Source organism: Hyperolius riggenbachi, chromosome 1 (assembly GCF_040937935.1).
Source record: "Hyperolius riggenbachi isolate aHypRig1 chromosome 1, aHypRig1.pri, whole genome shotgun sequence".
Classification (NCBI taxonomy): domain Eukaryota; kingdom Metazoa; phylum Chordata; class Amphibia; order Anura; family Hyperoliidae; genus Hyperolius; species Hyperolius riggenbachi.
The window spans coordinates 526279248-526296076 of record NC_090646.1 but is presented as its reverse complement, the minus strand read 5'-3'; the positions used below and the strand labels follow the sequence as shown (position 1 = coordinate 526296076).

General features: G+C 45.4%; 1 protein-coding gene across 1 annotated transcript in view; it reads left to right on the top strand.

Annotated features, from left to right (window-relative positions):
- TESC (tescalcin) overlaps positions 1–4602 on the top strand; it is a 130541-nt gene extending 125939 nt beyond the window's left edge. Inside the window, exon 8 of the mRNA XM_068271631.1 lies at positions 4091–4602. Coding sequence (XP_068127732.1) covers positions 4091–4168 — 78 coding nt within the window. The 3' untranslated portion in view covers positions 4169–4602. The remainder of the gene's footprint in view (positions 1–4090) is intronic.
- The last annotated feature ends 12227 nt before the right edge of the window (positions 4603–16829 follow it).

Genomic DNA, 16829 nt, shown 5'->3' with positions numbered 1-16829 from the left:
ATAAAAAAAATAAATTTAAAAAAAGTCTATTTACCCGGTGCTTCATCCAGACCCTGGCAGCCGATATGTCCCTCGGCGCAGCTCCGGTGTCCCGGTAGCCGCTCCGTTGCAGATGCCGGCATCTTCTGCACCTGCGTGAGTGCCACTGGTGATTGCGCTCATGTGGCCTGGAGTGGCAGGCACAGTAGCTCTAGGCAACGTGAGCGTAATCACCAGCGGCTCACACAGGCGCAGTAGATGCCGACCTGGCGCATCGGCATCGGCAACGGAGGGGATCCCAGGACACCAGAGCTGCGGCGAGGGACACAAAGCCTTCCAGGGGCTGGAGGAAGCCGCAGGTAAGTAGATCTGTTTTTTTTTTTTTTTTTTACACCTTGGACCTTCCCTTTAACTATTTAACCACTAAGGTTTTTTCCTCTTCAAGGGAACCGAAACTGAAAAGGATGTGGATTTTACCTTTTAAAATAATCCCTGTTGCCTGACTCTCTTGCTGATTCTGTGTGACTAATACCTTTTTAGCCACAGCCCCTGAATAAGCATGCAGATCAGGTCCTCTGACTAAAGTCAGACTGGATTAGCTGTATGCTTGTTTCAGCTGTGTGATTCAGCCACTACTGCAGCCAAAGAGATCAACAGGACTGCCAAGCAACTGGTATTGTTTAACCACTTGAGGACCCACCCTTTACCCCCCCTTAAGGACCAGCGCTGTTTGAAGGGATCTGTGCTGGGTGGGCTCTGCAGCCCCCAGCACAGATCAGAGGGCACGCAGAGCGATCAGATCGCCCCCCTTTTTTCCCCCCTATGGGGATGATGTGCAGGGGGGGTCTGATCGCTCCTGCGTGCAGGCTAGTTGCGGGGGGGGCACCTCAAAGGCCCCCTCCGCGGCGACATTCTCCCCCCTCCCTCTCCTACCTCTCCCTCCCGGAGATCAGGGCTGCACAGGACGCTATCCGTCCTGTGCAGCCAGTGACAGGACGTCCCCTATCACATGGAGGCGATCCCCGGCCGCTGATTGGCCGGGGATCGCCGATCTGCCTTACGGCGCTGCTGCGCAGCAGCGCCGTACAATGTAAACAAAGCGGATTATTTCCGCTTGTGTTTACATTTAGCCTGCGAGCCGCCATCGGCGGCCCGCAGGCTATTCACGGAGCCCCCCGCCGTGATTTGACAGGAAGCAGCCGCTCGCCCGAGCGGCTGCTTCCTGATTAATCAGCCTGCAGCTGGCGACGCAGTACTGCGTCGCTGGTCCTGCAGCTGCCACTTTGCCGACGCGCGGTATGAGTGCGCGGTCGGCAAGTGGTTAAAAGGAAACATCCATTTCAATCTCAGTTTAGGTTCCCTTTAAGGACCAGAGCAATTTTCACCTTTCATCGCTCCTCCCTTTCATTCGCCATTAACTTTATTAGTACTTATCACAACAAAATGATCTATATATTGTTTTTTTTTTCTTTTTGCCACAAATTAGGCTGTGGGTGGTACAGTTTGCTAAGAATTATTTTATTATAAATGCATTTTAATGGGAATAAGAAAAAAATGAAAAAAATGCATTATTTTTCAGCCATTACAGTTTGAAAATAATACATGCTACTGTAATTAAAACCCACATATTTCAATTGCCCATTTGTTCCGCTTATTACACAATTTAAATGATGTCCCTATCACAATAGATGTTGACAATATTTTATTTGGAAATAAAGGTGTATTTTTTCAGTTTCGCGTCCATCACTAATTACAAGCCCTCATTTGCAAAAATAACAGTAATATAACCTCATGACATACATATTATAAAAGTCCCTAAGGTAACTATTTATTTTTTAAAAAATTTTTTTATATGCAAATGTTTTATTTTGGTAACTATGGGAGAGTAGGGAAGGTAAGGGGTTAATTTTATTGGGAGATGTATGTATTAGGCTACTTGCACACCAAGACGTTGCGTTAGGTGCTACGTTAAGGTCGCATAACGTGCACCTAACGCAAGGCCTGGTGCTCTTCGATGTGGACGTCAGAGTGAGCCGCATTGTGCAGCTCACTCTGGCGTCCGTGATGCCGTGATGCGTACTCTTGGACGCATGCGGCATCACATGGTCCCGCCGGCCAATCGCCGCACACCAGGAAGTAAACACTGCACGTCACAATGTGCAGTGAATATTAATTAGCCATGTGCCTGGCCGCTCTCCGCTCCTCCCCAACATGACTGAGCATGTGCAAACAGTCTAACGCGGCTTAAGCCGCTGTAACGCTGTAGCATGCTGTACTTTCGGAAGAACGTGCAGCGTTACATGTAATGCAACGTGGGCAGTGTGAACAGCCCACTTGTGTTACATTGCTGTACGCTGGGGGAGCGTTACAGGCTGCACTAACGTGCGCCTGTAACGTCCCTGTGTAGGTGTAATTTTACTATTTGACTACTAGATGTCCCCCCTAGTTTTATTCCTTTGGTGTATGTTTTACTTTCACTTAATCAATGAACTGTGTCCCCATTCACTGATCTGTGCACTAACGGGCGGCGACAATGCAGGCGGAAGCGCGCATAGCGCTGGTGGCAGCAGTAGACGAATATCTACATCCCTGAGACTTCAGATGAAGTCCTGCAGGGGGTTGATATACTGCAGTAACTAGTTAAACCAAATACTAGCTTAGGGCTGGTACACACCAGAGCGGTTCTGGAGCGTTTTTTAAAACGCTTGCAGGGGGGAAACCACTTGGCTAATGAAAGTGCACGGGATGATGCACACCAGAGCGGTTAGTTTTTTCCACAAACGCAAACTTGGGGGCTGCAGCATTTTTTTAGATTTCTGAGGCATTTCTGCCTCAATGGTAAAGTATAGGAAAGTGGAAAACCGCTCTGAAAAACGCCAGATCAGAGTGGATATTCAGGTGTTTTTGTTACAGAAGCTGTTCTGTAACAATATTTGGAATCTGCTACATAAAAACACTCTGAAATCTGCTTCAAAAACCTCTAGAGTTTTGCAGATCTGCTAGAGGTTTTTGGTGTGCACTGGGCCTTAACCACCCTGGCGTTCTGATTAAATCGCCAGGGTGGCTGCGGGAGGGTTTTTTTTAAATAAAAAAAAAATTATTTCATGCAGCCAACTGAAAGTTGGCTGCATGAAAGCCCACTAGAGGGCGCTCCGGAGGCGATCTTCCGATCGCCTCCGGCGGCAAGAGATAACACGGAAGGCCGCAATGAGCGGCCCTCCGTGTTTCGCTTCCCTCGTCGCCATGGCGACGAGCGGAGTGACGTCATGGACGTCAGCCGACGTCTTGACGTCAGCCGCCTCCGATCCAGCCCTTAGCGCTGGCCGGAACTGTTTGTTCCGGCTACGCTGGGCTCGGGCGGCTGGGGGGACCCTCTTTCGCCGCTGCACGCGGCGGATCGCCGCGCTGCAGCGGCGATCAGGCAGCACACGCGGCTGGCAAAGTGCCGGCTGCGTGTGCTGCTTTTTATTTGGTGCAAATCGGCCCAGCAGGGCCTGAGCGGCAGCCTCTGGCGGTGTTGGACGAGCTGAGCTCGTCCAGACCGCTCAGCAGGTTAAAGAGACTACAAAGTATAAAATACATTTGCTTTCAGTGTGAGAACCTAACACTGGGTATAAAATGTGACTACTGATCCTGTTTTGGGTTTGTGTTGCTGTTTTTGTTACAGCCTAACCATAACCAATCTGCTTAATATAATCACCTTCCTGACTACTAACACTAACCTCCTTCTGTCCATAAACCTTCCCCGACACTTACCTCCTACTGACCACTAACCCCCTAAAATTAACCTTCACCTAATGCCTAAACAGCTCCTGGGGGGTATACTTGCCTCGGGAGGAGGAAGCCTCTGGATCCTAGAAGTTCCCCCTTTCCTCCTCAGTAGAAGGGATCCAGCTACAGGTTTACTTTAACCTGAGCTTACCTTCCCATTTTATTATCAAAACACTCCTAATTAAACATAACTCTAAATTTCCATACTTTAAAACCTTTTTTTTGGTAGTGGGTTTATGAAAATGAGGTAATCCATGTATTGTAAAACTATAATTTATAAAAGTCAGTTTACATCTGATGCACAGTAGAATTTATGACTCTTAATGCCTCCTTCTTTCAGATTTGGGAAGGCATTGATATTGAAACCAAAATGCACATAAGATTCCTGGATATAGACAAACTACCATCCTGCCACTGATGGTCACCTGATGAGGCCGGAGTCTCAACACACGGAAACAATGATTGACCACATGCTGGAGATTACCTGGCTGTGTCAAGAGTTAAGCTTGTGATCCTCTCCCAATGGTGATGGGAATCGGTTGTGGAATCCAAGTATCCAGAAGACTGATGGACATACTGGGAAAGAACTATCCAGTCATTACGATTATTTATTCAGAGGATATGCTTCAGATAAACAGCTTTGATTTAATAAGACAGACTCGCTCTCGAAATCTATTAATCAGGTCCAGGACTTGGAGATTGAATATTTTCTTTAGAAATGAATAATACTACTATGCAAATATATTTCATATGTTTCTATGGAGTATAATATGTACGAGATTGTAAGAAAGCTATATTAGCTGAACATCTCATATCTTGGGATTGCAATAAAGTAAAGGGGCTTTTAAGCTATGCCTTTTATTCTCTGCCATTTCTTCTTTGATATATTATATGGTGAAAACACTATCCACTCATAAAAAGGAACAATTGACATATATGGTTCACTAATACCCTAATTTATGTTGTACTGTGCATTCTGTGCAAGCATATTAGGCATCTTTTGGTGTAATGAAACCCCCTGGCTAAGTTACTACCACAATGGTTGTATATGAGGGAAGCCCAAAGTGTTTATCTTCCAACAAAATAGAAGGTTGATTGAATGGGCTATTCCATACTGCTATTTATGTAATATCAGACTCCTACAGTGTTAACTATTCCTATAATGACAAACCTAAAAGTCAAAATGCATATGGGACAGAGCTTAAAGTCAGTTCTTGAAGGCATCTGTTTAGCGTAGGAATTATACTTATAAGAGCCACCTGGGCATAAAGTAAAGGGTGTAAAGTATAGAGCATAGTACACACATCTAAAATTAAATAAATCACATGTCAGTATAAGCTCTTATAATATCTTGTCTTTGTGAACTACCATCTAACAGAGTGGCACCCCCTACAATCTGTACTGTATTCAGCTGCATGACTCATTCACCTTTCTTCTCGCTCTTCCTCTGCTGCTCCTCTCTGTCAAACTCTTCATTGACTGCCAATTAACTAGAGGATCCATCTCAAACTCTTAGGGCCCTTTCACACCAGAGGACTTTTTTGGCGTTTTAACGCCACAGCCGAAGTTGGCGTTTTCCAAGGTAAAATGAAAGTCCATAGACTTTCATTTTACCTTTCACATCTAACTCGGCGTTTTGGAGCGTTGCGTTTCAACGCACCCAGAAGCTTTTTCAGGGCTGTTTACAGCCAAAGTTGGCTGTTGGCGTTTCAATGATAGTCAATGGAAAACGTTAACTTCAGCATTTTCAAAGCGTTTACAAAGCGTTTTACAGCTGACTTGTTCACTTATTTTTATAGAAGAAAAAAAAAAAAGGACGTTTTCATATGAGCTGTAGAACGCTTTGAAAACGCTTTGAAAACGCTATGTATTGGCGTTAAGCAAAAGGCTGAGTTTCAGCCTTTTCTACCGCAGCCTCTAGTGTGATAGAGCCCTTAACTTTAACCTACAAAGCTCTCTATAATCTCTCCCTTGTACTTCTCCTCACTAGCTTCCAGATACCAACCCAACCGCAATCTCAGAGCTGCACACAACCTTCTTTTGACATCTTCTAGTCACCCCCCCCCCCCCAAATTCACATATAAATGATTTCTCATGTGCCCCACCCCTCCTCTGGAATCACCTTTCATAAGACATTCATCACTCTTCAACCTCTGAAATCTATAAACACTCCCTCAAAACTCACTTTTTTCCCAACAAGCATACACTCTAACTTAGGCCATTCCCCTTCAATCTCTGGTCATGTGGGCATTCTACCTGGATGGTAGCCACATTCAAGGCAGAGCTATCTGCATTTATCTGCCCCCCCCCCACCCCCCCTGGAGTGCTTCTAGACAACAAGTGTGCTTAGGGTACTGCTTCCCTTTCTTGGGGGCATAGGGAAGCCTACTCACAGCACCCCTGTTGAGATGCAAACTATTTTGAGTGGGCTAACTCCTTCCGGGCATAGCAGTGCAGTTAGTTTAGGCTCTGCTTATTCTGGAAAGCAGATGCAATTTTCACATGCTGCGCCTTCAAATTTGTTGATAGACATTTCTGTAGCCATTATAAGGGTCCTTTTCACACGAGCTTGCTGCTGCCTGGTAACTGCTCACTGAGAATGCAGTTCAACTGCCCATGTGAAAGGGCCCTAAAACAGGTGCTGTTTGGTCTGAGCACACACCTCCTGCACATTAATCTAGATGATGTCAGGATTTGTTATTTGGAATTCGAAGCACAGGAGCCACTTCCAAGCTTCCCCTATAGGACCAACATTGTAGAATGCGGTTTACCTCAAAACAATGTGAAACAAAGAAAACAAGTGAAAACTTTGCATTGCATCTATGTTCCATTACATTTCGTGGTTTGCCTGGAGTTTTTTTTTTTAAACCAGTCTGCAGTACGAGTCCTGTTTATTCTATGGGTTGTGCTTCCTGATTCACATCTACTGTAAGGAATAGATTGGAATCAATCTGTGTTGATAGGAGCATAGAATTCCTTTATATGCGTCATTTGTATTTATTTTGTTTTTAAGGAAGTAGGATGGGGGAGAAGGGATAACAATGTACAATGCAATTTTAACCAATTGTTTTTTTTTATAGTCCTCAAAACTAAAATAATGTAACTTGGCTTTATGCAAGTTTCAAAGGTTGCAGGGTTTGAATTTTTCTCATGTTGTTCTTTGTGCCTGTTTCCACTTAAAAAAACATCAGCCTTTTCTAAGCGCTAGTGAGTTGAAAAGCTCTTGCTAATGCAATGCTATGGAGTAGGGGCCTGCAGCAGGTTGGGTACCCACAGGTTACCCGAAATGCAGGTCGGGTGCGGGTACCTGAATTGCGGGTACTGCAAGTGCGGGTCGGGTCACAGGTAGAGAGTTGCGGGTGCTGGTAGCGGGTCTGTGGGTGCGGGTCGTCAAAACAAGCATAAAATAATTCTGTATCTTTTGCCTTCCCAAAATCTGTGTTGAATGCTGACACCAGAATACTTTCTTGCTGACTTGTTTACTGCTTCTCATTTTTAAAGAGAACCCGAGGTGGCATTTAATTATGTTACTGGGGCACAGAGGCTGGTTGTGCACACTAATCCCAGCCTCCGTTGCCCCATGGTGTGCCTCCATGTCCCCCCTGTGCGCCGCTCTACCCCCGCAGTGCTGGCGACACGCAGCGCGTCGCCAGCACAATGTTTACCTATGCACTGTCAGTCAGCGCTGCTCCTCCGCATCGGCGCTACCCGCCCGCGTCACTTCCCTCCTATCAGCGGGAGAGAAGGGACACGGGCGGATAGCGCCGATGCGGAGGAGGAGCGGCACTGACAGACAGCGCTTAGGTAAACATTGTGCTGGCGACACGCTGCGTGTCACCAGCACTGCGGGGGTATAGCGGCATGCAGGGGGGACATGGAGGCACACCATGGGGCAACGGAAGCTGGTCTTAGTGTGCACAACCAGCCTCTGTGCCCCAGTAACATAATTGAATCCCACCTCGGGTTCTCTTTAATGCCAGCAGACTCCTTCCTGCTCTCAAGTTGAGACCTCCCCTCCCCCAATACTAGTGCATATAACTGGGAACATGCCAGAGTGAGATTGAAGATGTGTTTTTCATAGATGGCCAGAAATCACTGGACATGCTCTGAGGAAAAGGTATGCTTTCTAGAGGAAAAGTCGTGATAGGGAAGCTGTCTGTTAGTGACTGGGGATATTTGTTAGGACAAGAGCTAGAGAATGTTCTGGCATGTTCTCTAAGGCTGGAGGGAGGAGGCAGAGAAGCACATGGCAGGTAGAGAAGCACATGCCTAATGTGACAAGATCTACAGACAGTGCAGCTGCATCCACAGCCATCTAGCACACACAGGTATGTTTTTACTGCATATGACAAGAATAATTAAATACAGGATTATATCAGATAGATACAAGACAATGAGGCAGATTTATCAACACAAGTGGCATGCAAAATGGAGGTAAATCTATTGCAAAAGTGAAGCAATTGATGTGTGCTGGTTTTTATTTTCTTTTGGTTGTGATAAATCTGCTCCAGTTAACTTTGATTCTGATTGGTAAGTCCTGAGTAGGTGCGCATATATATTATATTTGTTCTTCCTGCTTAAAAGCCTTGTTGAACTCTTATGCAATCCTGATTTTCTTAATGAATTACCGTTTATTTTACTGTTGAGCTACTGTAATAAAAAAAAAAGATAATTTAGGGTGTATATACACATTCAATTTGGATTGGCCAATTGTCTTTCAATTTTACATCTCCCATGTAGTATGAAAGATTAACTACTCAATTTTCTCAGTCATTATAGCTGCACGACACAAAGCAATCACACATACTCGTATCCACGTTGACAAGTTAATTTTGGCACATAATATTTCTTCTCAAACCTACACATTTCTGGACAGGTAGATCTGCCAAGCACCTTCATTCAGCAATAGCTCATCATTAACCACCCTGGCGTTCTGATTAAATCGCCAGGGTGGCTGCGGGAGGGTTTTTTTTAAATAAAAAAAAAACTATTTCATGCAGCCAACTGAAAGTTGGCTGCATGAAAGCCCACTAGAGGGCGCTCCGGAGGCGTTCTTCCGATCGCCTCCGGCGCCCAGAATAAACAAGGAAGGCCGCAATGAGCGGCCTTCCTTGTTTTGCTTACATCGTCGCCATAGCGACGAGCGGAGTGACGTCATCGACGTCAGCCGCCTCCGATCCAGCCCTTAGCGCTGGCCGGAACTTTTTGTTCCGGCTACGCTGGGCTCAGGCGGCTGGGGGGACCCTCTTTCGCTGCTGCTCGCGGCGGATCGCCGCAGAGCGGCGGCGATCAGGCAGCACACGCGGCTGGCAAAGTGCCGGCTGCGTGTGCTGCTTTTTATTTGACGAAAATCGGCCCAGCAGGGCCTGAGCGGCAGCCTCTGGCGGTGTTGGACGAGCTGAGCTCGTCCAGACCGCTCAGCAGGTTAACAAATAAAGGTTCTAACAGAAGTAATTGCACTTTGGGTGCATACACACAATTTTGATTGGCTCTCATACTACGTGTAAGATCAAGATTGTCTGTGTACATGCACTCTAAATCTGAAAATTATTTATATGAGCCTGGACGCAGTGTCTGTTCCTTATAACTCAAGACACTTCCTCTAGATGTAGTGTAGATAGGAAGCAGCCTACAGCATACAGGGACAGGGATGTAGGTGCTCTCCTCTGCTATTTGTTGTTTGAGCAGGGCTGTTACTTCTCGGTTTTTATTGATTTAACCACTTGAGGACTGCAGTGGTAAACTCCCCTAAAGACCAGGGCAATTTTAACTAAATGGGCCACTGCAGCTTTAAGGCATAGCTGCAGGCCCCTACAACTCAGCACACAAGCGATTCCCCCCCCCCCCCTTTTCTCCCCACCAACAGAGCTTTCTGTTGGCGGGATCTGATCAACCCCCCCATGTTTGTTTTTTTTTTTTTTTATATAAATATGCTGCTTTTGTTTGTGCTGTCCCCCTGCTCCCTCCCTCCCCCCAGCCAGCCAATGACACGATCGGCTGTCATAGGCTTCAGCCTATGAGAGCCGATCACTCTCTTGTCCCCCAGGGGGACAGCCGTGTCGCACGGCTGTCCCCAGTACAGCGCTGCTGCTGGTCGCATCGCTGTACTAACAGAAAAGACGGCTATTTCGCCGCCTAACAGTCTTCCGAGCGGCAATCGCCGCTCGGAGACTGAAGAGGGGGCGGAGCTCAGCCCCCAGCATTAGCCGGTCCTGGGGCTGGCGCCGCGTCCATTAGCGTGGGGCAGTCTTTAGGTAGTTGAATAAGAGTAAAAACAAAACAAATCTTTAAAAACACTTCTTTGGCCTTGGTTTGTGTATAAAAAAAATGTTTTATTTACTTTACAGCTCCCCAATGTTGTTTTAACCTGCCTGGCGTTCTGATTCCCGCGGCCCTGCGGCCGCAGGAACGTTTTTTGCACATTTTTCTTTCATGTAGCTAGCCTAACGATAACTACATGATTTCCCCCTCCCTGAGGCGTCCCTCCCTGCCCTCCGATCGCCGCCGACGCAATGACCCGTCCAAAAATCCCGTTCTGAACGAGATTTCCTTGAGGGCTTCCCCCGTCGCCATGGAGATGAACGTTGTGACGTCACAGAGAGACCCAATCCACCCCTCAGCGCTTTTTGTTAGCTCCTCCTGGTGCTTACCTGCTTTGTAAAGCGCTTTTAAGCGTTTTTGCAGAGCGATTCGTTTTTTCACTGCCTGACACCAGTCAGGAAGTGAACACTTTCACCAAAGCGCTTTTTCATGTGCTTTGTGATTTCCGTATACCTTCCACCGCTTTGGTGAGTGAATCGGAATCAAACTGCTCGTATGTGAACACTCTCATAGGAAATCATTGCACAAGCGCTTTTATTGCAATTTTAAAAATCGCCAGCGCTTAAAAAACAAAACAAAAGCGCCCTTGGTGTTAACAAGCCCTGAAGAAGCATTCACATTTGTCTGCACAGAAAAAGTGCATTTTTCTGGACGCAAATTTTCAGTCAATGCACACTCATCTGCATTACATCGCATGCCTTTTTCCACAACTGCTAAATTATTGTTATTGAGAAAATGTGCACACTGATAGTTTATGCTGCAGGCTCCCGAAATGGCATTTGATTTTGATGCAAGCCCATTGACTGACATAGATTGTAACTTCTAATGCAAATTTGCATGCAGGAAAATGTATGAAAAGCAGTCAAGTGTAAACTTGTTATTGAATTGTTTGTAAGAAGCTTGGAAATCCATCTATAACATATCAGCATATCACAAAAAAAACCGCTGAAAGACAGCCTCTCATTACAGGCAGATTTCACTGATGGCCAATTCCTGTTACAAACAGGTTCTAGTAACAGCTGGGTCCTAGGGGGAGGCAGGTTGTGTTGGCACATCATCGTCACATATTCATTTATGCCAGACCATAGGCAGAGGGCAGTTTGGATTGTCTAACCTTCAATTAGTCTTTGCTGCATCTCTGGCTACCTAGAGGCCAAGGCTCTGCAAGGCTAGCGTCTGCACACCAGGGGCCATATGCAATTCACTTGTTCACCTGAGTTTTCTCTTAGAAGATAATTTCTCATGTTCGATTTAAAATAACTTTCTAGCACGTTTCAACTTGAAAAGTGTAAAAAACTAGGTGAAGAAGTACTATCAAATTTTTTTTGAGTATTGTCTTGCCTGCTGGTGTCTTAAAATGCATTTTATTGACAAGTTAAAAAATATCACCTAGGAGAAAAAGTTAATTGCATATGGGCCTGTGTCACTCATGCTACTGACACAGTGTACCGGTATATAATGACTTAGTGTGGGTCGCCGAGGATGGGTACAGAGTATGACAGCCAGCTTTGTGGAGTGAGCAACAGACAGATGCTACTGTAGATTAGCCTTGAGATGCAGTGTGGTCAGATGTTGGAGAAAGTGAGATTATCTGGGCAACCATCTGCCTGGGGGTCTGCTAGCACTTAAAAAAATTGGGAAGGAATAATAACCAGAGTGGCAGTAGAGAGGAGTGAAATTGTTGCTGGCAGGTTGACAAGAATTTTTATTATTATTATTTGAATTGCAAGAATCTCGTAAATTTGTTTTGCAAAACTGGCATTATAATTCTGATACCATCTAGCAGAAAAATTAGGGCCAGCCGATTCATCACTCACCTCTCCAGGCTCCCAGCGCTGAATCTTCTCTTACTTCAGGCACTGTGCGCCTCTCCCTCCCCAGCCAATGACTATCATGTGACTCACCAGCTGGAGGGAGTGAAGCTCACAGCAGCTGATGTAGGGTAAATGAAGATTTGCAGAAGCCTGGAGAAGTGATTGATGAATCTGCTGCTTCGCTGCTAACCACACTAAAGTGGAGGGGGGGATAGGGATGAGGCATACAAGGTTACCTATACTAAAGGAGGATGGGGGGGGGCGACAACACAAGGCTACTTATACTAAAGGGGGAAGAGGTGGGATGGATGGGGCAGACATCTATACTATAGAGCAGTGATGGCTAATCTTGGCACTCGTAGTGACAACTTGTAGTTCCACCACAGCTGGAGTGCCAAGGTTAGCTATCACTGTTATAGGGGGAGGGGGGAATGGCACAAGGCTATCTATACTAAAGAGGGGAGGAACGGCAACTGGTAACCTATACTGGGAAGGGGGTAATGGCAACCTATAGTAAAAGAGGGAAACGGCAGATGGCTACCTATGTTGAAGGGGTAATAAACCTATGCAGACCCTGCCACTGCTGCTCGGGACATTATTTTTCCTGGTGGCTGCATTCTCACCTGTGTACAAGCGCAACTGTGCTAAGCATGAATAAGTATGGCCCAAACATTCCCAGCAGCACAAAGTCACTTGTACACAAAGGAAACAGCCATGCACAAGCGACTTCTTGCTACTTGGCATGTGCAGACCATACTTGCACATACCCAATAACGTTGCACTTGTACACAGATGGGAGCTCAGTCACAAGGAAGAAGAGGGTCTCAGGTAGCAGTGGTGGGGTCGGAATATGTTCAGAGGGCTCTCTGAACATATTCAGCGCAGAAACAGTGGGGTGGTAGGATGCTGTTGGTCAGGGGGAGGCTGGTGACAGTGGGCCTTGGGCGGTAAAATTTACAAATCCGGCCCTGGAAGCAGCAGTAAATCGGCAGCTTGCCGGTATCCTCACAAAATACATAAGAGTACAAATTTTTCACACTTCATGAATGGTGAATTTTACATGGCGGACTTTATTGTCGATTTCACAAGAATCTCACCAGCTGATTGGGGCTGATTGGCCGTGAGACTAGACTCATGAATTTAACTTGCTCTTCCGTACATGGCAGTAAATTTTATTAGAAACTGGTAGGCACCAGATATTGTCCCTGTATCGGCTAAACTGGTACACTTGGAGCATTAGAAATAGACCAGTGTTGCTGTGAACTGCTGCAATAAGCACTGATGCAGAATGAGTTATGAGTCCATCCTCCCTAGGCACTAGCAGAATAAAAATCAGGCAGATAAATCATGATGGCGGATCACTGCATACATCCTTTCACTTTCCCTCATCTAACACACACATTGTGCTGAGGTTGAAAAAAAATATACATGTACTGTATTATGTACAACCTGGAAACCAATGCAGGCAGGATAAATAAATATAAATCGGCACTGTGTTAACTAAACCGATACAAGTAGAGAATCAGGTAGTCACTATGGATACTTCGCTTTAAAGGGACAGTCCTCTTTTGCGGTTTTGCCTCTCTATTACTAATCTGGGTTCATCATACATGATGAAGTGATAAAATCGCTTAAGAGCGTGAAATGAAGGCTGCCATGTTTATTTCCTTTTAAACAATACCAGTTGCCTGGCAATATTGTTCACCTTCTAGCATCAGTAGTGTCCGATTCACAACCCTGAAAAAAGCGTGCAGCCAATCCAGTCAGACTCGAGTCAGAGCACCTGATTTGCATATTTGTTTACAGCCTGTGGCAGGGGCGTAACTAAAGCAGAGGAGCCCCTGCAATAGCAAAGGGGCTCAGAGCTGTAAGGGTCCCCAACCACTAATTTACTCGTACTAATAAATTGGTCCATCCTTCATATCAGCTGTTTTTGTGGCTACACTTGTTATGAGTGTGAAGACTGTGATGTCCACACTTATTTTAGTACCCCTTCAAGTTGGACCCTCAGGCTATGAGAGTAGGCAAGGGAAAGAGTGGGAATATTAGAGGGCTCCATTAAGGTTTTGCTGGGGGACCCCAGTATTTGTAGTTACGCAACTGGTCTGTGGTAAAAAGTATTAGCGGCACAGGATCAGGGAGACAGCCAGGAACTAAATGTCAGCCTCCATATCACCGGCACCTCAGCTTCCCTTGAAGTCATGGGAGGCTGCTTAGTACATGGAAGTCACTGGAGAGGAGAAAACTATATTGCTAGAAAGACGATGGAAACCAATTTTGCTATAACACTCGTCATCGATAGTAATTATTATTCCAATGATTTTTTTAAACTCATTATGTCTACGGATGCAGGGTTTTTTTTAATCCCCCTTTCATTTCCAAGGCCAAAATTGAACACTTTATTTTAATGTATACACAACAGAACACAGAGTGGGTGCGCGCATGTGCGTACACAGAGCATAAACCTCTCCTGATATTACCCCCTTTCAATTTATGAGGTGTCAACACTAAGCAGACTGCACACTCTTCACTGACAACAGATGCCAGCCAGTACTCTGCGCTGGCTCAAACATTCCTGTCATAACATTATTTATAAAACCAAACATTGCTCACCACCTCAGAATAGTAACAAAGTAAAGTGATTTATTACTCATGAAGTGTAAACTTCTATGTCTTTTATTTACACGTCCTGCGGTTAAACAGAACATAAAATACTTAAAGAGAAACTCCGACCAATAATTGACCTTTATCCCAATCAGTAGCCGATACCCCATTTTACATGAGAAATCTATTCCTTTTCACAAACGGATCATCAGGGGGCACTGTATGGCTGATAGTGGTGAAACCCTGCCCACAAAGAAATTTTGAGTATGTACTCTTGGCAGTTTCCTGTCTGTGAACCTTGCTGCATTGTGGGAAATAGCGGTTTACAGCTGTTTCCAACTGCCAAAAAAACATGCAGCAGCTACATCACCTGCCAACAGTAAAAATGTCACCATGTAATAAATGTCAGAATGTAAATCAGGGAGAGGAAATATTTTACAATGTGCAAACACTGACTAAATCATTTATACATAATAATTGTAAAAATGAAGCACTTTTTTATTACATTATTTTCACTGGAGTTCCTCTTTAAGTCAAGCAACTGACGTGTGTTGTCTTCAGTCAATGCATGCAGCGACCAGCTTTTGTGATCACAGCCTACTTCAGCATATCAAATACCACAGTGGCACATACTGCAGTATATGTCAAATACACTGTGGCCCAGAGGAATATTAGAAATCTTTTGACCCAGGGGAGTTAGAAATCTTTCATTTGAAGATAAACTAGGAATCCACAGGAGCTCGCTCACTAAAAGTGTTTCACAGAAGTAAAGAATAGCATTTAACAAATCGTTCAAAATCAGGGCCAGGTCTACGCAAGGCTTTCTGAAATATCTAAAATGCCTAGCATATTTTATAATGATGAGCAGGTTATGGTCAAAGAATGTTCAGTCAAAGCTTAAAAAAAAAAAAATTATATATATATATATCACATACAATATCTGATCTTCATTCAGAGATAGGCATTACAAAATGTCTTGGAGAGGTTTAAATAGTATTTTAAAGTACACGTTATCAATTTTATCTCTTAGGCCCGGTTCACATTAGCGTTCGCTATCCGAATTTTCCGGATCTGATCCGGACCGCATACTGTACAAACGGAACGTACGTTCCGCATAGCAATGCAAAGGCTATGCGGACGTTCAAATACGTACGTTCCGTACAGTACGGAGCCGGACCGGATCCGGACAGTTTTCCAACATGCGCTATTTTTTGGGTCCGGATCTCCGGCCCACGCACCCGGACCTGAGCCTGACAGCACCATCCGGAACACAGTAACCAATGGGGAACGGAAGGCACAGAACACACTGCCTACTAAAACCTGACGTTCTACCCCACTTCCAAGCGGCCATTTCGGATGGGGACACATGGGCCAAGCATGTCTGGAGTGGAGCAGCAGTGACAGACGTGCTGGAGCTGTTTGGCAGAATGTCGGAGGTGGAGGTGAGGCCTACAGCGGAGGAACCTGATTTTTACACGTGCACCAGGTGCACCTTCTGCTGACCCCAATATTTTTTTCTTAAAATTTCGCTATTTTTTGCCCACGGATCCGGATGGCAGCCTGATGCATGCCTGATGCAAACGGACCGGATCCGGATCGGAACCGTACGGTTCTGATCAGGATCAGGTCAGGATCCGATCAGGATCCGGTCCGTTTACTTGCCAAAACGCAAGTGTGAATGGGGCCTTATTTGTAAGTTCTCAGTACACTGCAGGAAAAAAAGTCACTATAAATAAGAGGTCTCTGGTTAACAAAAGATGCCTACATTTACATTACAGCTCAGAAGGGGCCCCCAAACTGGCTGTCACTCCCCCGATCTCCCTCTTAACACTCACATGCTCCATGGGACTCCTGCACAATACCATCATTGTAACTTAACTGTCCCAGCAGGCCTGTAGCTTGTAGGGAAAGGGACTTAATTCCTAGGGTGACAGGTCTACACATGAACTCATACCGATGTGTTCCTTGGTTACAGCCAAGCAACACATACATTGTTGCCAGGGGAAGGGGAGGAGGAATTATGGTGCAGTACATGACAGAGCAGCTGCAAACAGGTGGGGTAAGGAAGGGAACAATGCATTTGGCCATTGCTATTGCTTAAACACTCGAGGACCACAGTGTTAAACCCTCCTAAAGACCAGGCCATTTTTTGCTAAATTGGCCACTGCAGTTTTAATGCCTAGCTGCAGGGGCACACAACTCAGCACACAAGTGATTCTGTCCCCCTTTTTTTCCCCACCAACAGAGCTTTCTGTTGGTGGGGTCTGATCGCTCCCCCAGTGTGTTTTTTTTTTTTTTTTACAAATATTTCATTATTTTACTAATACATTTCCTTTCTTT